The 21,215-nt window shown below is 38.6% G+C and overlaps 1 protein-coding gene across 1 annotated transcript; it reads right to left on the reverse strand.

The window, feature by feature from the left end:
- Positions 1–2,945: 2,945 nt before the first annotated feature.
- On the reverse strand, positions 2,946–16,229 carry LOC139744424 (uncharacterized). The gene is made up of 6 exons (XM_071654864.1): positions 16,088–16,229; positions 12,768–12,878; positions 8,121–8,251; positions 6,781–7,039; positions 6,179–6,331; positions 2,946–3,361 (listed from the first exon to the last, which is right to left on the reverse strand). Exons 1-6 carry the CDS (start codon positions 16,227–16,229, stop codon positions 2,946–2,948), a joined length of 1,212 nt encoding a protein of 403 aa, XP_071510965.1.
- Between the last annotated feature and the right edge of the window lie 4,986 nt (positions 16,230–21,215).

Genomic DNA, 21,215 nt, shown 5'->3' on the forward strand with positions numbered 1-21,215 from the left:
GTGGGGGGGGGGGGGGGGGGAGGGGCAAGGGGTCCAATCCCCTGATCTGATCCCTCACTCCCCAAATATTACAACATTGCCCCTTTGTTTCTGCCTTCTCAGAAAAAGTACAGAGTCTGTTACACTTGTAGGTCTGTCACAATGGACTTCTAATCATGGTTTTGCACCCCCCCCCCCCATAATAATAATAATTTTAAAAAACCTGTCCGAACGGCCATGTGGGCAATGGCTCTATAGCATGCAGAGGCAAGCGTTAATGTACATCACTTGCCCCACTGGAACAAATCAGTAGTCCCAAGCAAGCATCCACATGTGCTTGTTACACCCTGATATTTGTTTTGGCCATTTTGGAAAAAAAAAAAACTCCCAATATGTGACATGCAAAAACTCCAGTAGTAACCAAGTGGGTTTTGCACACTCTGACTGCTGTGCACCTGAGAGCTACGGCCATTATTGGTATGTGCAATGCACATGTTTTGGTAGATTAAGAGGCTGAATATGGCAAATGACCAGGGGTTTACCAGTAACCTGACAGACATGCCTTGTCCCTGTGTTTGCTGCTGCATGCAATATTGCCAAGGGAAGAATTTATGAGGTGGCCACAATTTGTCTACAGAGATTCATGAGTTGTGTGAAATTTGTCAGAAGGATTTGATAGTCTCGGCTACAATGTACAATGTAAATCGACCATTTGTAACATATCTTGGGGGATTTTTTGAGATGTGATAACTCCAGTTTTGAGGTGTCTGGGTTCAACAAATCATCTACATTTACACACTTCTGCAAAACTATGGTTAAAGATTATAATTTTCTGTTTAAATTCTTAATTCCATTCACTATGTCAGTGTCAGATTCACATCTAATGCATTATACTTGATCATTGACATGTAAAGTACTGAATAGTGTAGTTTAAATGGACTTCTTTTTTAAGCGCATGTGTGTACGTCTATCAGTTTGTTTCTCTGTACCTTTTCAATAACTAAAATTTTACTGCACAGTACTGCTAAACATGCAAGGTTTTCAGACCAGTTCCAGCCCGTCTTGTCGAAGGTCCTCTGGAAAAGTGAAATGAAAATAAATGCTCCCTCTTTGATGTTCATCTGATCTTGACACAAGAAGGATCAGCAGCTGCTACGGATACTTCTGATTGACCTTGCACTGAGTGACATGTCACACTCGGATAGAGGAACTGGTAAATTAGTGCTTCAGAGATCGAAAACATTAGATTCACGAATTAGTGCTGCAGGTAACTACATGTAACTTGGTTTGACGCATTATGTTGTGATAGTGTGTTATATCGTATGTCAATATGTTCAAGTTTTAGTTCCAATTTGGATTAGGTCTTTGTGTCTACTAAGCTATTCATTTTATGTGTATCTCTGGTAATATCCATTATACTAAGAATTTTCATTGTGGACGATATCAAAAGTGAATCAATCCATTCATCTATTTCATGAAAAACTAGATATATCGCTACGGCTACTGATATGCCTCCGCCATAATGCATGGTTCTCCTAATAGGTCTATAGTACAATGTCTTGACAATGTGTGATGACAGTTTCACACAATTGGCAAAATATTAAAATGACAGGTTTGACACAAATGTGCTGAATGTTCACTTTCCTAGAACTACACATTGTAGGTTCAATTGGATGAATGATTAAAATGTCAGAGTGCAGGTATTTGGGGAACTGATGATTTTTACTTGACTTTTGACCCTTTTATAAGTTTATGCATGGAGTAATTTTCAAGGTATTGAGAAAAAGTATAATTTCAGTATCAAATGGGAAAATAGCATTTTATCTAAACCTGGCCTTTGACCTTTGACCTCACAGTTCCAAAGAGAATCACTGTTAGGTTGAACATGCATAAATATGTAAGTTTCATGATGATACCTTGAGTTACTTTCGAGATATGGAGGAAAAAGTGCAATTTAGCACTTTCACTTGACCTTTTACCTTTTGACCTTTGACCTTTTGGCAAGAAACTTCCCCAAAAATATATATTGGGTAATACATGCCATACATCAAGTTAAAAAAAAAAAAAACTTCAGGCATATTGCATTTTAAGGAAAGTAGTGATATTTTGAGGAGTTGACCTTGACCTTTGACCCCCTGACCTTTGACCCATGACCCCCAACTTCCCTAGATAATCACTGCCGATCGGTACAAGCATATATACTAAGTTCCATGAAGATACCTTGAACCATTTGCGAGATATGGAGAAAAACATGAAATTTCAATTTTTTTTTCCACAAAATAACCTGTGACCTTTGACCTTTGACCCTGTGACCCTATAATCCACACAAAGTATTATCCCCCAAGGATATACCCTCATACCAAGTTTGATGTAAAACCACCACACGGTTCTTGAGATATCGACAAAAACAAAACGGGACGGACGGACGTACGGACGTACAGACGGACGGACGGACGGACGGACGGACGGACGGACGGACGGACGGACGGACGGACGGACGGACAGACGACCCGAAAACATAATGCCTCCGGCCACTTCGTTGCGGAGGCATAAAAAAAAACAGAATTGTGGAGAAGGGACTAACAGAAACCAATTATGAACTCAAGGGCAAGATAACTACTAGTTATAGTGAAACCACGCCTGCTAACGAAACTTTTAGTCACTCGTCCAGCCATTTTGTAAAATTTTGCTAGCTCAAGGAAAGCAGACAAATGTCTCAGCCGAAATTTATGCTTTCCATTCCAAATCTGTGGTATCTGTAACTTGGGATGAATCCCGAGTAATAACACAAACTATGAGATTGGAAGATAAGTGGACACAAAGAGGTCATTGTCGAAGCTATACACATACTAAGCACAAAACAAATGATATGGGGGCATTGAGCGATGGCAATATGCAGCAACGAGTGAAAAGCCTATGAACATGTTGGTATGATGTGCAAGAAAAACGCAGGAGTGCACGGCGAACTAGCCTTCGATTCCCGTCCCGTCCGCGTCGTCTACATCAGATCCTTTCACGTTCCGCCGCCTAAGCGTGTCTGGTAGCGGATCCTCATCTGCACCGATGTTCTCAACTTCCGATTCGTCGTCGCTGTCAACCTCCTCATCATCCTGCTCGTCGTAGTCGGCCTCGACGTCGACAATGTTCATTTTGTTGGGCCGTCGCTCCTCGATGTCAGAGTCTCTTTGTTCGACGTCGTTTTCCTCCTCAGAGCTTCTGTCCATGGACACCTCGATGCCGTCGCCAATGAGGAGATCCTCCTCATCGCTCAGGTCTTCAACGTCCACATCCACGTCAGCCTCATTGGCATCCATGTCCTGGTCGTTCACCTCTGGTTTGGTGAGGTTAGAGAGCACGACTGCAGGGTCATCCTTTTCGTTTGCTGCCAAGAGCAGGAAATGGAAAGTAATAAAAATGCGGTCCAATGAATACCTTGATGTTCTCTACTTTTTTTTTTCTTCAAAGTGTATACAACTTCACTGCAGGGACCAAGAGCAAAACTGTCTAGTATAATGTGCCTGGACACAACTTTATTGTACAGCATACAAAAACAGCTTTTTCTCACTTGATAGTGACCACAATCGACTTGCTCATTACTGTGACTTTCTTGTGTTGGTACGTACAGTGTAGGTGGACCACTTCATCAGGTTTAAAATATGTAGCACCCTGCTCGGGTTTGAATTTTCTTCAGTTTGTATCCCTCTTACAAACAAGGAAAAGTAGAAATTACGCGGTGCATAATATATGTCCCCGCCGGAAGTAGCATTTTGTAACAAAATGTACAATACAGGTCAAAAAATCAAGGTCAAAGGTCAAAGAAGTCAAAGGTCAAAATTCTGTGTAGATGTGTTGAAGCCCTCACCTAGTGCCATCACATAAAGCAAACGGAATCGAAATCGGGTTAGAAATAGCGAAGGAGTAGCATTTTGTAGCCAAATGTACAATACAGGTCAAAAAATCAAGGTCAAAGGTCAAAGAAGTCAAAGGTCAAAATTCTGTGTAGAAGTGTTGAAGCCCTCACCTAGTGCCATCACATAAAGCAAACGGAATCGAAATCGGGTTAGAAATGGCGAAGGAGTAGCATTTTGTAGCAAAATGTACAATATAGGTCAAATAATCAAGGTCAAAGGTCAAAGAAGTCAAAGGTCACAATTCTGTGTATAAGTTTTGAAGCCCTCACCTAGTGCCATCACATAAAGCAAACGGAATCGAAATCGGGTTAGAAATGGCGAAGGAGTAGCATTTTGTAGCCAAATGTACAATACAGGTCAAAAATCAAGGTCTAAGGTCAAAGAAGTCAAAGGTCAAAATTCTGTGTAGAAGTTTTGAAGCCCTCACCTAGTGCCATCACATAAAGCAAACAGAATCAAAATTGGCTCATAAATGACAGAGAAGTAGCAAATTGAAGATTTTGATCACACACGGACGCACACACGGACGGACACACGGACACACGGACGCACGGACGCACGGACGGACGGACGGACGGACGGACACACGGACACACACACGTACGGAGCCCGTTTCATAGTCCCCTGCTCGAACTCGTTCGGCGGGGACAATAAGATTTGTAAGATCGCAAATAATACTGCTGACCTGCAATATGAATTTAACAAACATGTCAGAAAAAAGGAACCACGGCACTCGAACCTGTCATCTACTGCTTTCAGGGCAGCGACACTACCACCAGGCTATCCCTGGTTGCTGGCAGTGACACGATGAACATGGAACAAATACCCAAGCTCCGAAATTCTGACATTGTTACATTAAGTTGTCCAAGGCGATGAAGGCTAGACAATATAAAGTAGAGGGAAGGTTGAGGTTTGAATATTCTTCAGTTTGTCCCCTTCTAACAAATAAAATTTGTAAAATCACAACTGCTGACCTGTTATATAAATCTAACAAACATGTTGGAAAAAAAGGAACCACGAGACTCGAACCTGTCATCTACTACTTTCCAGACAAAGACACTACCACCAGACTGTCCCTGGTTGCCAGCAGGCAGTGAAGCTCCTGCTCTTTGCAATCATAATGAATGAAATAATGTATGTGGGCTCTGCTACATGCAAGAGTCTTGAGTAATGCACACTTGGGACTTCCATTTACTTTTCTACCTGAGGGACAGAGTGCTTTGCACGATTTGGGCTAAAAGCTTTGACCCCTTTTTTTCTCCCGCAGTGGGATACGACTGGGCAGGGCAGGACGCAAACAAATACCTACCAACTCTAAAACTCAGTTGAAAGAAATTACTGGGAGGAAAATAATGCAAAAATAGGAATTCCCAGTCATCTCAGATACATCACTATATGCTGGTGTTGACAAAGAACAGGAACACTGGGTTGAATGAATTTTCTTCTTTCTGAAGACTTATGAATATTATGTTATGTAATGTTGACCCCAAAAATGAAGCTTCTACTTTCACCAAAAAAAAAAAAGGAGAAAAATTCTATACTAAGATGGAGGATGCATATAAGTGATCAGTGTTGAAGTAGTAGCCATGATAAAAGATATTCATGTCAATGTAGGGCAATTTGTCAATCAGTTGCAATGAAAACATCTTGAAGGAAGAATATCATGAATTTGAATAATTACGCAGTACCCACTGCATACTATAAGGATTAGAACCAATACTTGCTGTAGGGCGGAAGCTCGGTGGTCTAGTGGATGATGCCTGTCCAGAGATCAGGAGGTCGTAGGTTCGAATCCTGCTCGAGTATGTACGCCCAGGAATTCTGTTATCATGGCTACTACTACAACACTGATCAATTCAGTGCTTATCTATGTCAATGTAGGGCAATTTGTCAATCACTTGCAAGAATAAGTTGGAGGACTTGGCAGGTACTGTAAAAGTGGACATTTTCGCGGTGTTCAAATTTTCGCGCATTTCGGGCAACCAGAAACTAGCGCGAAAATAAAAGCACGCGAATATTTTTGCTTGCCATATGTGCCTGTGCATAATGTCTTGATTCCGCGGAATTAAAAACACACGAAACTCTTCCGACCCGGCCAAGCGCGAAAAATTAGTCACGCGAAAATATCCACTTTTACAGTATACAAGTATGTTCAGAAACATAAGGCAAACGTAGGAACACAAGATCGAACAAAACTACTTCTTGAATACAAAGAATAGGACTGTTCCTATTAAAGAAGAAAAAAAGAACAGTTGGCATGTATGCAGGATTGGGCGGGGCCCACTTACAGGCGAGATGCTGTGTGACCCGGTTCATAGCCACACCCATGTTGTTCATCATGTCCATCATCCGCTGCATCGTCTTCTCTGTCTCCTCCAGCCGCTTCTTCAGGACGTCAACTTCCTCTTCCGAGCCTGGTGGGAGAAAGAAAAGAAAAGAATCTGATCAACCCATTGGGGACGAATACCGTGAATACTCGGGCAGGTGTTTATGAGGAATGCGTGTTGTAGCAAAAATCCAACCATCCTCAATGGGTTAAAGGTGACTTTCAGGTACCTGTCAAGTCAGATAGAGTAACAATGGGATAATCTACCCAAAAGGAAAATGGTATCACGGCGATAAGGCCGAACTATTTTCAACAAAAATAAAGCAATAAAGTCAGGGCGAGGCCTATACGCCAGCACAAACAAATTACTGTAGGTCTTTCCAACTCAAGAGAATCACCTGCCTGACCAACACTTATAATCATGTATGGGACTATGCAATGTGTCAAAAGAAACCTAAAAGAAAAGCCCACAACATTTTTGAGGAAGCAATGTGTGTACACAGTAATGTAGGGCACATTTCCCTCTACTTCCAAGTACATGTAGTATAAAAAGAGGACATGTACTATCAAGTCTAGCGCCCTCACCTGATGATTTCTTGCCAGGAGAGAGGTCAACCTTGTTGGAAGAAGCCCTCCTGGGCTCCCCCTTCCTCCAGTCCGGGTAGTTTGCTGCCCTCAGCTCAGCTGCCAGCTGTCGCTGTAGCTTCTCCTCTTGTTCGCGCTGAAGACTGGGCCCCTCCTGGTAACCGTTGTCACGGAAACCCCAGCCCCCACTACTGCCGCCCCTGTTGTTGGATGGTGGGGACTTGTCCTTCAGGAAAACCTGGTTGAGGATGAAGAGGGTATGATATTCAGGTAGGTGGCTTTATAGTCAAACCATGAATTCTTTCTAGAATGAGAGAGTGGTCATACTGAGGAAGTTGAAAAATGCTTAGCGGACCTTCAAGATATATACATGTATTCAAGAAAGAATACGTGATGGCCCAGCTCAAAATTCACAAAAAGCTGCAGACTAGGATTCTCTGTAATGGACCAACATGTTATTTGGGTTCACCATCTCAATTTTTTAAAAGTCTGCTTTACCTGGGAGAGCAATCTTTTTCCTAACAACTGTAAAAATTTGCCGGCTTAAATCAAAATCTAAATCTAAATATTAGCAATTTTTTGGAACATTTTTTTTTTCTGAGGGCGCAGGGAAACAGACTATATATCAACTGATATCTTCAGGACAGCATGCTTGAGTATGCATAATTTTTTAATAGTCTTTTCTCCCTTATCTATGAAGCTGCACTTCCAAATTCCCTCTTCTTGCAGTCACTTGTTGAATGGGTTAATAGGACTGTAAAATCTGAACAAGTTAGGCATCCAAATTCATGAAATTCTTCCTTCGAGATGTTTTCATTGCAACTGATTGACAAATTGCCCTACATCGACGTACATGTAAACAAGCACTGAATTGATCAGTATTTTAGTAGTAGCCATTCCCTGATTAAAAATCATGGGCATATACACTGTACATGTACACTCAAGTAGGATTCAAACCTATGACCTCCTGATCTCCGGACAGGCGTCATCTCCACTAGACCACCGAGCTTCCACCTGCCAGCAAGTGTTGGTTCTAATCCTTTATAGCATGCAGCAGGTACTGCCTAATTATTCAAAATCATGAAAATCTTCCGTCGAGATGTTTTCATTGCCACTGATCAGTGTTTTATTGATCAATTCAGTGCTTATTTACGTCGATATAGGGCAATTTGTCGATCAGTTGCAAAGTTAGGTATCATTTCAAAGCTTAGAGTTTGTATTATTTCAAACAGTGTAGAAAAGCGGAAATTCTCTTTTGCGTACTTTTTGTGGGTTTTTAGCAAGGCAGTAACATACAGTACCGAGGGTCAATCTCTTACCTTGTAGATAACGTAACCGAAATAGACGAAGATTCCCACGGCGTAGACAGGAAGTACCGTTCCCATCATGCCTCGGCCCCGAGATGACTCTTGCTGCGACTGTGCCATGAAGGACGAGGAGTCAACCGGACCTGCAGATAAAAGCAACCACATATCTCCAGATACCATTTCATGGCGATGCTATGGGTCGGGCAACTCAAGCTAGATTTTGAGAGAATGTGACTAAATAAGTTTTTTCTCATCAGATTGCATTAAATATGACTGCAAAACATACAAAAGGCTATGTTTCATCTATTAAAGACAGTTTGGGCAAAAATTATTCCAGTAGGATGAAGACAGAAAAGAGTATACAATGTACACTACTGTGATAAAATCAAGAATCAAGACATTGATGGTTTTGTTGTTCTTGTTATTCTCTTATAAATTTCGGTCCTTACAGCAGCAATCTTGGTATAGCTCATGCTACTCATTAGGGTTATCTAATGTTTTCATTCTATATTATAAGTAGAGGTGGGCTATAGAGGGTCAATTTTAGGTCATATTTTCAGAACATGCTCATCACACCTTAGTTTGATGACTTTTTGCCTACTGACACCATTTTTGAAAAAAAGAACGAAAAAAATGCAAAATCCGGGGTGCCCCGGCCGAAATCGTAAAAAATCCAAGATGGCCGCCGTTTTGGCTTCAAATAGACAATTTTGGCTATAACTCAGCTATTTTTTGGTCTATTGTGATGGTTTTGGTGTCTAACCCCATGTTTTAGGGGTCAAGGAAATGGATTATCTTGATAATTTTAGTGGAAAACCTAAGCTTTTACATGAAACTAACCTTTTTCCCATATTTAGGGTTAAATTTCCTTCTCCTTTACCCCTACCCCAACCGCCATATTTTGTCTTTTTTCCCGCATTTTTTTTCAAGTCATGTTAACTACCATACTTTTAATAACAAGTTCTAGCAATCCATTTTTTTTCTACCGACAATACAGCAAGATATATACAAATAACTTACTGTATATAAATGTACAGTATGTGTCATGCCAATACTGGTACAGCTGTATGTGGCTGGTGCATTCAGAATGCATGGTAACTGTGGAACCAGTATTAAATACTGTATCTGCTTTATAGTGTCCATTAACATTTTGGTCCTAAGACCTTTAACAATATAAATAAATAAATATAATAATAGATAATAACAAATAACTTACATTATACATGGTTTACATATATGTGTCATGCACATATCGGTACATGTATATAGTGTGGCTTGTGCATTCAGGATGAATGGTACATTGTAACAGAAGCCAGTGCTTACAAATGTATACTGTATCTGCTTTGTAGTGCTGATAAACATTTGGTACATCTGTATTCAGACATGTAGTGCATGACACGTATATGTAAACCATGTATAATGTAAGTTATTTGTATTTCTTGCTGCATTGTTGCAAGAAAACACCATATTGATAGCTAGAACTGGTTATTAAGAGTATGGAAGTAGTTAACACGACTTGAAAAAAATACGGAAAAAAGTGCAAAAAATGGCGGTTGGGGTACAACTGTAGGGGTAAAGGAGAAGGAGTATTTATTATTATATCTATTTATTTATATTGTTAAAGGTCTTAGGACCAAAATGTTAATGCACACTATAAAGCAGATACAGTACAATACTGGTTCCACAGTTATCATGCACTCTGAATGCACCAGCCACATGACCAGTATTGGCATGACACATACATGTATACCGTTAAGTTATTTGTATTTCTTGCTGTATTGTCGGTAGTAACAAAAAAATCAGATTGCTAGAACTTGTTAATAAGAGTATGGTAGTTAACATGACTTGAAAAAGTACGGAAAAAAAGTGAAAAAAATGGCGGTTGGGGTAGGGGTAAAGGAGAAGGAAATTTAACCCTAAATATGGGTAAAAGGTTAGTTTCATGTAGTAGCTTAGGTTCTACACTAAAATTATCATGATAATCCATTTCTTTGACCCCTAAAACATGGGGTTAGACACCAAAATCATCACAATAGACCAAAAAATAGCCGAGTTATGGCCAAAAATGTCTTTTTAAAGCCGAAACGGCGGCCATCTTGGATTTTTTACGATTTCGGCCGGGGCACCCCGGATTTTGCATTTTTTTCGTTCTTTTTTTCAAAAATGGTGTCAGTAGGCAAAAAGTCATCAAACTAAGGTGTGATGAGCATGTTCTGAAAATGTCACCCTCTATAGCCCACCTCTATTATAAGTTAAAACAGAAATTCTGCTACATTTTGTTGTCATATATATTCAATTTTAGCACTACACAAGTGTATCTTCATTATTCTGAAGAGACTCTGCACAAACAATGGTCTTTTTTTTTTTCTTCTCATTGTGGTTTAACTAGTGTACAGCATGTTTACTGAGACATAAAAGGTCAATTCCATTGTGACTTATGGGACAAAGTGACAATTTTCGGCAATTTCAAACCAGTATTTTGAGAAAATAGTCGCATCAAACGCATTTTTCTTAGTTCATGGTTAGATCCATCATATCACAGTTTATGAAAACACCATACTTAGTTTGAAAAGTATCATTGCATTACGTACAGCACAAAAAATTGCTGTCGTGACTTATGGGACATTTGAGGATCACCGTTTTTCACATGGGAAAGTAAGTTCTGAAATATTCTTACACACAGAGTCTCTGGAAAGATATTTTCTTTCCTGAATGTAGCAAAGGGTTGATACTTACCCTGAGCCAAGTGGTATGAATATCTACTCATTGGTACAGTAGCAGGATAGGGAAAACCAGTGTGACTGATGGGACACAAAAACGTGACTTATGGGACGCTATCAACTACCACATTTTGAGATTGAGAGAATAATATTTACTGATACCGGAACAAGTTCTAGAACATCATAAAACCAATCTATGAACAAAGAACATTCAGAAAATAAGCCATCTGAGAATTACACATGCTGTATTATGGTCATAATAGTGTATCAGAAATGATACGTAAATTCTGCAAAAATTGGCAATTTTCATGAAAAATGAAGGTTTTTCGGACATAACTCCACTCCATGTTCACCGATGTTCACAAATGAGGTATCAAAATGTCCATTGTGAAAGGCTGCTTTGAGTAAACAATACCATATCATCTAATTAAGCTTCATTAATCATCTATACTCGATAGTTTGATTTTCATAAAATGCAACCTTTCCGTGGAATTGACCAAAACATGTTTGAAGCACTCTACAGTTTCCAGCATATTTTGATTTTTGTTTACCATTGTTGTTTCACAATTGCCCTATACAAAAGAGAACAGTGTAGGTACAAACTCTAGATATCAAAGAGAGTTCTCCCAAAGCAATTAATACAAACACCTAACTGTTGTTGTTGCTTTAGTGTGGTGGTTCCTATAAATGGGTTTAGATGGCAAGACATACATAAATTTGTACATGCAGATGAAGTGAATGCAGTGCTATTACAACATGTCCGCATAGAGTGAGGAATATCAGACAATCCGTTCAAGGTATGAATCTTTGAAAGTTTCTGTGCAGCCATTCCTGAATGAGAAGATTGCTATAGTTTGATATTATGTGACAGAATAAAAAAAAATATTTATTTATATATATATATATATACAGTGCACTCCCGTTACAACGAACACGGTTATAACGAAATTTCGTTATAACGAAGTATATCTTCTGGTCCCAAATTTATCACCATTAAAGTCTATGGTACAAAATTCGCTTGTGAATATAACGAACATGGTTATAGCGAAATTTCCGTTATAACGAAGTCTTTTCCGAGCGCCACAGACAAATAAAAACAAAAGAAATGTGCTCCATTATAACGAAATGCGAATTGCTTTCAAAAATACGTAGCGGAACAAGCATTTATAGTGTCTCTGCATGGGTGACACCACTGTGAGTTCGCTCCTTGTGTCACACACAGTTTCTGAGGGGAACTTGCGTTTATTACAGTTAAATATTCCATCACATTTCACATAGCTTTCCAGTGTACGATGAGTATTCAGCAAACATATGATATATACGTGGTTCCTTGTTTTCATTATATATTGTATTTGTTCGGTTATAACGAAATTTCGTTATAACGAAAGAAAACTGCCGGTCCCGAAGCATTTCGTTATAACGGGAGTGCACTGTATAAAAGAGAATGTCACAAAATTTCATTTTTTCATTAAAAAGTACACATTCCCTCAACCTATTAATGACATGTTAAAAGTAGTATCATCCCCCTGCTTTCCGAAAACTAAAGTCAAGTGTTCTCTCATTATAAAAGTGAGAGATGTTGAATTTTCTTTACAATGTATATCATTGTGCATTATGTGGATGGCAAAAAGTGTTGTAGTCTTCTCATCCAGCAATGGCTGCACCAAAACTGACCCCCCCCCCCAAAAAAAAAAAAAAAAAAAAAAATTGTAACTGTTGAGCAGATCACCCAATCTTCCTCACACTTTGCTGATCCATGTGTTCAACTAGTATTACTGCATTCCCTGAATTCACATGTTCATGGGCTTAATTTTCCTTCAACATCAGTGTGGTTATACAGTGAACTACAGTGTACTGACAACAGTATCTTGAAGTCCCACTGGCCTCACCTCCTTAGCAAGATTTCAACACTCCTTTAAAAGTTGATTGGTTTACTCACTTGGACGTGGCCCTCCCATTGGTTGCTTCCCAGACCCTGGGCCAGGCCCCGCCCCCATGTTCATCCTGCCTCCTCGGGCCCCTCCCCCTGGACGCATGTGCGGTGGGTACTCTGTAGGGGAGAAGAAATGCACAGAACATGAAACAGAATGTGCAGGAAAAGCAGAAAACATCTTGATAGAGTACCCATACACTCCAATTTCCCAATTGGTAGGCAGCTCTAGAAGTCAGAACCAGAGGCCATGTAGCACGAAAGTAAAAACTATCTAATAGAGTCTATACGTAACAAACTCTGTTTGCACCTTGCAAGAACTGGATTCCTGGATCTCCTTACCAGACACAGTGCATCAATAGAGCATCAAGTGTATAAATCAGAGGGTGAGTAAAATTTCAGGCAAATTGTGAAATATTAAGTGTCTATTATTCACAGTTGTATTCCCCTGTCTTGTCAGGCTTCTAGAAAGACAATAGTCTTTTAATGCCCTCCCACTTTCTGCAAGTTTCCAATGTATGTATTGATAGAAAAAAAAAAACATTAGGGTGTTGATGTGTTGGACACCCAAGCCAAACTAGACACTCACTCTAGAAACCACTGGCACTATTAGTATTACGTTAGACCTAAAATGTAGGCCCTATACTGAAATATGTACAGTACACATAAAGCCTAAAGGTTACATGACCAAATAGTGGAAAAGATCTAATTTCAACTTGGATTGTACCCTACACAGCATGCAGCGGAAGACTTTGTGGTAGAAACCCTAACGTTAGACCCCTTTTTAAAGGACAAGTTCACCCTCATAGTCATGTGGGTTGAGTGAATGCAGCAATATTAGTAGGCCTAGAGCACATCAATGACAGTTTGAGGAAAATCGGACAATCCGTTCAAAAGTTATGAATTTTAGAAGTTTCTGCTCACTCAAGGCTGGATGAGAAGACTACTATAGCTTGTGATGTCACAAGAGTACAACGATATAAAGAAATAATAAAGAAAATTCAACATATTTTCACTTTTCTCACATAACAAAAAAAGAACACATGACTTCTCTCTTTCAGAAGGCAGGGGGAATAATTACCCTTAACATTGTATGTCAGTAACAAGTCGAAGAAATGTGCACTTTATTCAAAAAGTAAAGTTTTGTGAAATTCTCTTTTATTTTCTTTACATGGTTGTACGCATATGACATCATACACTGTAGAAGTCTTCTCATCCAGTAGTGACTACGGCTATAGACCTTATCGCAAATAGCTTCACGCAAGGGACGATGGGAAGGAAATAGGGAGCAAGAGCGCCGCCTATTGTCTGGATGCGACCATGCGACATGTTAGCAGCCGACGCGTCGTACGTATAAATGTGTACAGTGCTGTGTACAGTACTGTATGTAACACAATCGCGTCGATCGTATTCATCCTTCTACTTTCTTCAACTAAAACATCTCCTCACATTTGCCCTGCGAAATCGCTGATCCTTTTGATTTTGAAATGTAATATTGGGGCTAGATTTCATATATATGATTGCAATAATGACTGAATACAAATTGTATATTCTGGCAGGTTCGAACCATTTTTGTTTTTCTAAGCAGTCTTGTTACGAAAAGACGTAATAGCTTGTTATATCATAGTGAGTGTACTACTGGTTATGACTGTGGAGATAACGGCGGCGATGTGTGCATGTGTGATATGAGTGAAAGCTAATCATGGTGTGAATGAGGTCGCCGAAGCTATTCTAAAGCAGTTAGGCCCTATGTTATATCAGAATATAATTTGATTACTCTGCTTCACACGGATATTTGTATAATTATTTTTTTTTATTTCTTCTTTTTTTTTTTGGCAGAAAGTTTGTACATCAAGAGCAATGGCAATTTTGTTACGAATGAGGAATACAATGGCACATAAATAGCTCAGCAGAACCGAAAGAAGTGTATAAACTGTTAAAAAAAAAACATACATTCTTTATTACTTGTACCTGAAAATAAAGTGCTCGTATCAAAGTGTGATAACTTGATTTTTTTTTCTGTTTCCATGTACAGATACATCAAAAAAATATAATGCGCCGACCCCAAGCAAGAACTATACCCAGACTTCTCAATCGATGAAGGTCATTTGTTAGATGTAATTATTACCCTGAGATATTATTAATTTTGCAAATAGACTGTCTAGTTACGGGCTACGGATACGGCCGGGCTGTCGTTCTTGCAAATTGTATATGGTAAAGAATGATGAGAAACATGAGGGAATCGCAAATTGTGAACAGTTAAACTCAGAAAAATGTAAGGAAGATAAACAAGCAGAAAAATGAATTTATTTTGAACCCGAAATCCATTCCATTCAATCATTCAAATGAAGTGAGTCCTTTATAGCAGTACAACAATTGTAAAGTAGATGTCTATATCGTCCCCTCTCTGCAATTACATGTAGGGCCTCAGTATACCACTCCTTTATTCCTCAACTCATCTGAGGTTGCATTTTCATTTATATGTGATGAATAATATCATTCTGTTTGAGTCATTGTTTCCTCATTGTTTCCTAACTTTTAAACGGATTGTCCGATTTTCCCCAAACTTTTACTGTTGTGTTCTACTAATCGTGCTAATATCTCTGCATTCACTCAATCCATATGTACATGAATGAAGGTGGACTTGTCCTTTAAATTTTAGTACGATTGTACAACGTAGCGTAGGGCTAGAGAGGACCGTTACAGCGTTACGTGTAGGTCAGGTGTTTTTTTTTTTTCCCCAAGTCCATTGAAACAGAGTCCCTTTTATTTGCAATTATCAATTATCATCAAAGCTAATTATCAAAAATTTCTGCAAAGTGCACTACCAACCTGTCTATAAGTACGTTACAACTAATACAAGTACAAAAACGACAGAAAAATCATCTTGTTGATACCGATTGTGGTCGCTAACATTAACAATAACATGGAAGAAGTTTGCTATCCGTGTGCTGTATTTTAGTTAGGCAAACAGCTCTAATGTCACGTGATTTACTAGAATACTAGCTGTGCTGTGTTATCAGGCAGCCACCCGTGCTGAGCTTGATCTGAACCTGCTGTAACAATCAAATGTACAAAAAGCCGCATACAAATTATACTTGGGCTGCACTTACTAGAACCCCTACATGTATTGTACGATAGGCCCCTAAGTGTAACGCGTAGTTCTTGCAGTATGTACACAGCCGCAGCCGCAATGCAATGCAATGGGTCCTCGCCGTGGCGGTACGGCGGCATCCACCGTCCACGATTGTAAATAACGAGTCTAACAGCGAATGGAGGAGAACATTAAATATTAAAGCTAATGTTACACCTCATCCGTCCTTATTTACCTGGTATTGGTTCCTTCTCTGGTTTCGGGGGAGGTCCTCCGAGCCATTGCCGAAATATCGTGCTGAATATTGTGGGATAGAGAATCGCATTGCAGATTATCATAATAGTAAACACAAAACAAGCTGTGTGATAGAACGCCATTTTGACAACAGTAGCGCGTGTGTGGTTCAGTGTGGTTATCGGATACCCGCTTGGTTTGCCTCCTTGCGGATCGCAATGTGCTTCGGCAGCATCGGTTAATAAAGGTCGGCTTGAAAATATCTGATTATCCGGGGTAGAACCTGCATGAGTGAAAGTACATTTTCAGACTGGTGGATCGCCCTTCCACCTCCCTGGTATTAGCAATACCCCATAATACTGCCGTTGCTCCCAGTGGTTTGCAAATCAATGGTTGGATGCACAGAGCTGTAAGGTTTATTGCGATAACATCAGAGTTTTCCTGTAGGCCTACAGTGTAGGGCCTAACTAAAATAAAAGAAACAAAAAAAATGCAGAGGTAGGCCCTATATAGGCCCTAAACTATAAACTGAAATACAGAAATGCGGACAATATAGGCCAAAGGAATCATACTTTTTTCCCCCTCAATGCTGTTGCAGCTTAAAATAAAAACAACATTTGATATTAGTTTTTTCAATTTCAATTCAATTCTTTGAATTAAAAACAACATTTGATATTAGTTTTTTCAATTTCAATTCAATTCTTTGAATTAAAAACAACATTTGATATTAGTGACAAAACCTCTAAATACACTCAGCAAAAAAGAAAGTAAACACTTTTTCAAGTTCATCTTTATCGTATATTGGTTATTAATGGTGTTTTATAGGCCTATACCATGTGAAAGGTTATTCAATTGGCTATCAACCTATAGAAGGTTAAAGAAAGGGAAACATTACGCATGAGCGAACACATTCGCTTTTCTCTTCCAAGGTACAAAAGTAAAATTTGCAAATTAATGGACAAGTTGTTATGTAAGAATGAGAACCCAAGAAAAATTTATAACAGTGAGAAATGCAAATTAATTTGAAAAAAAAAATACCCATGATCTCTATTATGTCCCTGCAACCCTCCACGTTTAAAGATAAAGAAAGGAAAAAAATAATGGAAGGGAATTGATGAATCTTCAGTCTAATCCATAGTTAAAACACATAAGAGGAGAAGCAATAGTTAGAAAAATTGTAGAAATTTGAAATGTTATTGCAAATTGAGAAAATTTAAAAGATATTTTTTTTCTTGAATTTGTCTGATGCATTCTTCAATTCCTTAATCAAAAATGAAATGCAGAAATTCTGTCCATTTTATCACCTTTACAGGGGAACATAAGAATTTTCTTTCAAATTTGAAAGAAAATTCTTATGTTCCCCTTCACTTTCCCCACTATGATTATGTTTGAGAACATAAAGAGAAACAAGGGGAAATTTGGGACATTTATTTCTGCTATAATTTCATTCATGTCTGATACGTGTAATTGGTCTTTTGTGATCATTGCTATCTTTAGGGGCATTTGAAAACGAATTTGAACATATCAATTTTGGCAATTTTTACTTTCCTGCCTTGGAGGACAAACGCGAATATGTTCACTCATGCGTAAAGTTTCCCTTTGTACAAACCTCGAAGGTTGATAACCAATTGAATACCCTTTAATATGGTATAATTATGACACAATGATTTTTTATCAAAATCTTTTATGAAAAATATGAACTGGAAAAGGTGTTTACTTTCTTCTTCTTTTTTTTTTTTTGCCGAGTGTAGTTGAAAAAAGTAGCCCCTAAAATCGGTATGCCTATCCAATAAAAGCGATCTCCCGCACCAGAGACTTCATTACATTCTGCATGTTTCACGTAAAAAAAAATTCCGCCTGCGACGTGGATGATTTTCAGTGATAATTAGATCATCCTATAAGTCTATAATAAAGGCCTAGTCTGTATATCGTTTTTGTATATCAGTATCACATCTGATTATGATGAAGCCGGTCTCTAGCACTCTCCACTTGAGTGATTTAAATTTGATAAATCAAATGAAATTAATTAACTTATCATTTTACGTGCGGAATAAAATATTAATACTTTAAAAGTGGTTGTTAGTCATCTAAACCATTGTATAGCACGGCCGGCGGAGCGTTTTCAAAAGTGTGGGGGCCCACTTCCGGGTTTCATGATCTAACAAGCAAAAAAAAAAAAAAAAAAAAAAGAGGTCGTCAGCTCATCTCTCCTCTTCCATTTACTGGTTTCTCCAGCTGACAAGCAAAAAAAAAAAAAGAAAAAAGAAAAAAAAAAAGGTAACTTACTGCGCTCACACTTCAAGTCATACTTCAAGATCTCTATCTATATACTTAGTGCCACTTACGTACTTCCGGGTTTAAAAAAAAGTGTGGGGGCCCAAAGTGATGACACCTTATGTATTTCTTTGTAATGTGCACAAAAAGTGTGGGGGCCCGAGCCCCCCGCCGGCCATGTAGTAATGGTAAATTGTGACAGTGAACTCTAACCGCGTGACATTTAAATTCAATAAAGATGACAAAATATTTTTTTTAAAATTTCATTTGTCAAACAGATGAACTCGCAGGAAATTTTTATTAAAAATCTATATTACATTATATACTATATTTCAAGATTCGTTTTGACGTAGGCCTATAATAATATTGACATTTCGCGACACTTTTGGAAGAACTATATTATAGGCTTAATGGGCTTAATGCAAGCAATAGAAGGATGAAAGTACGTATTATGTGAGTGTTTCTGAACGATCACCCGGCGGAAAGCACCCTAGTATATGATGCTGAAGTGGATCCAGGAATTCCGTTACGGTAAGGGGGGCGCAAAGCAATTAAAAAAAAAAAAGAGGTTTGGCAAAAACAAGGGTTAATTCCATGGGAGAGCACGCCCCGTGCGCCGTTCTTTTAACCCTATTAAGCCCAAGCTATTTTGACCCCTCGCAGGCCCAAGGGGGGGGGGGGGGGGGGGGGCACATTGTGCCCCCCCTATATAACTTTTTTTGTTATTTTTTTATGTATCATCGTCATATTTGGCACATGGGTAGAGTAACTCATTCTCTATGTGACTGTACATTTGAATTTTCTCAAGGTCATCCATGGAGGGCGCTATTTTCCAAAATATAAAGAAATACATAGGAAATATGCTAAAAACATGATTTTTCTTTATAATTTCTTTATCCTCATTGTATATGTCTTATTATAGACCAATCATTTTCATATTTGTCACAAATGTGAGCAAGTGGAAGCTTATGATTTGTTACAGTTGAAATTTCTCAAGGTCACCACATGGGGGGCGCTATTCATGTCAACATAATAATACATTATGAGACCTGAGATGAAATGTTTCGAATGGGTACATGTATAGTTATGACACTTCATATTTGCATAATAGTGGAATTTCAAGATTGCAAATTGATAATATATGATAAATTAATGATATTAGAGGCATAACTTGGGTGAGGGAATCAAAATAACACAAAATAGAAGGGCAATCATTAGAAAATATTATTTTTTTCCAATTATCTCTGTTATATCTATTGTTTTATGCCTTTGTCCCATAAAAACAAAGGAAATAATAAGAAAAACTTTCCAGGACCATAATTACTTCAAATTTTGCTCCTTCAACAAATTTCAGCCCAGAAACACCCATTTCATCCAATGTAATGCTGTTAAATAAAATGGGAACAGAAAAAAGATGCAAAATCTGACTGACATGGTTGTCAGTTTATGGTTACCGTGGCAACCAGCAACATCAAATATAGCTAAATTATATATCAAAATGTTCGCAATAAGATCTTAGGAAAAGTCACCAAATTTGGTTGAAATCGGATAAAGGACGAAGGAGTGGCAAATGAAAATCTGGTAGGGGGGGGGGGCACAATGTGCCCCCCCCCCTTGGGCTTTATAGGGTTAAATAACAGAATTAAGACAATAATTAACGGGAGCCCCATATAGCTGGATACGCCACTGCATGGCACGTGGAATACGTTAATACAAAATGGATAATAAGCGCAGCGCAGTAAAGAACTTTTAGAAAGTGAACGAGAGTGAGAGAAGATATAGAGATAAAGACAATACATGTCATATATAATTTTTATGCTCACAAACACACACCTAAGCGCCTCGACTCAACAGTATGATTATAATTATATGTTAAGTTGGTCTTAAGTTTTTAAGTGACCAACAAAACGAAAATAAAATTCGCAAAGGACAGCGAAACGAAGGGACTTATAGATTAACTCTGTCCCCCGCCTTGATATCTATCGATATATTCACACATTAATCGATATTTTGATGATAATTTATAAACTTTATGTGGGTTCTACTTTTGTATTAACAAATGCATGCATGTGTAAAAGTTAATGCTCTGTTGATGACAGGAGAAATACTCAAAATCAAGATGACTTTTACTTGTAATGACCTTGGCTTGAAATGAACTTTGGGGTATAATAATTTAAATAGTGTACCATCGCGATGGAAGTTGTGATAGTCAGTGCTGTTTCATTCTTAAAGGACGATAGTGTACCGCATTCTCCCAGAGTTAACTGCTGGGTTTTTGTTTTGTTTTTTTTTTTTGTTAGGTAATAATAGTGAGGTATCGAATAAAAATGAATTTGGGTTGCACGGACGGCTGACTTACTATACAATTAATATAGCTATAATTGCTAGTTTTCAAGTACACGAGCAGTAGTGGATCCATACAGGCGGGGGCGCACCGCCCGCCCCCCCCCCTCTTAATTTTTTTAAACATAAGAAAAAAAAATGGGGGCGCGTGCGCCCTCCCCCCTTTAATTTCCTACAGGGGCCTCCCCTTTATGGAATTCCTGTATCCGCCCCTGACGAGAGTACAGAAATGCACAATACACGTAATAAAATGCGTTATAGTCTTATTGACATACGGGAAACATTGTGGTTCTTAGTGAAGATTCTAATTTTCGTACTCTTATTATTATTATTATCATTTTGGTCACATGTGTATTATATAACATAATTTGTCTGTATCTATTCGTCTATGACGAATTAATGACGATGCGTGGAAGGCATGAGGGTTACAGCTCGTTATTCCGAAGGTTCGTTATTCCGAAGGTTCTTTAGTCCGAAGGTTCGTTATTCCGAAGGTTTGTTATTCCGAAGAT

Source organism: Diadema antillarum, unplaced genomic scaffold, assembly GCF_040938485.1.
Source record: "Diadema antillarum isolate AM-2024a unplaced genomic scaffold, OU_Dant_1.0 seq00001174_RagTag, whole genome shotgun sequence".
Taxonomy (NCBI): Eukaryota; Metazoa; Echinodermata; class Echinoidea; order Diadematoida; family Diadematidae; genus Diadema; species Diadema antillarum.

Coding starts and splice junctions, on each gene's coding strand:
- LOC139744424 (XM_071654864.1), bottom strand. CDS start 16,229: ATGGCGTTCTATCACACAGCTTGTTTTGTGTTTACTATTATGATAATC. Junction 7,040..8,120: donor TCGGTTACGTTATCTACAAG/GTAAGAGATTGA, acceptor ATCCTCAACCAG/GTTTTCCTGAAGGACAAGTC. Junction 3,362..6,178: donor GGTCACACAGCATCTCGCCT/GTAAGTGGGCCC, acceptor TGCTCTTGGCAG/CAAACGAAAAGGATGACCCT.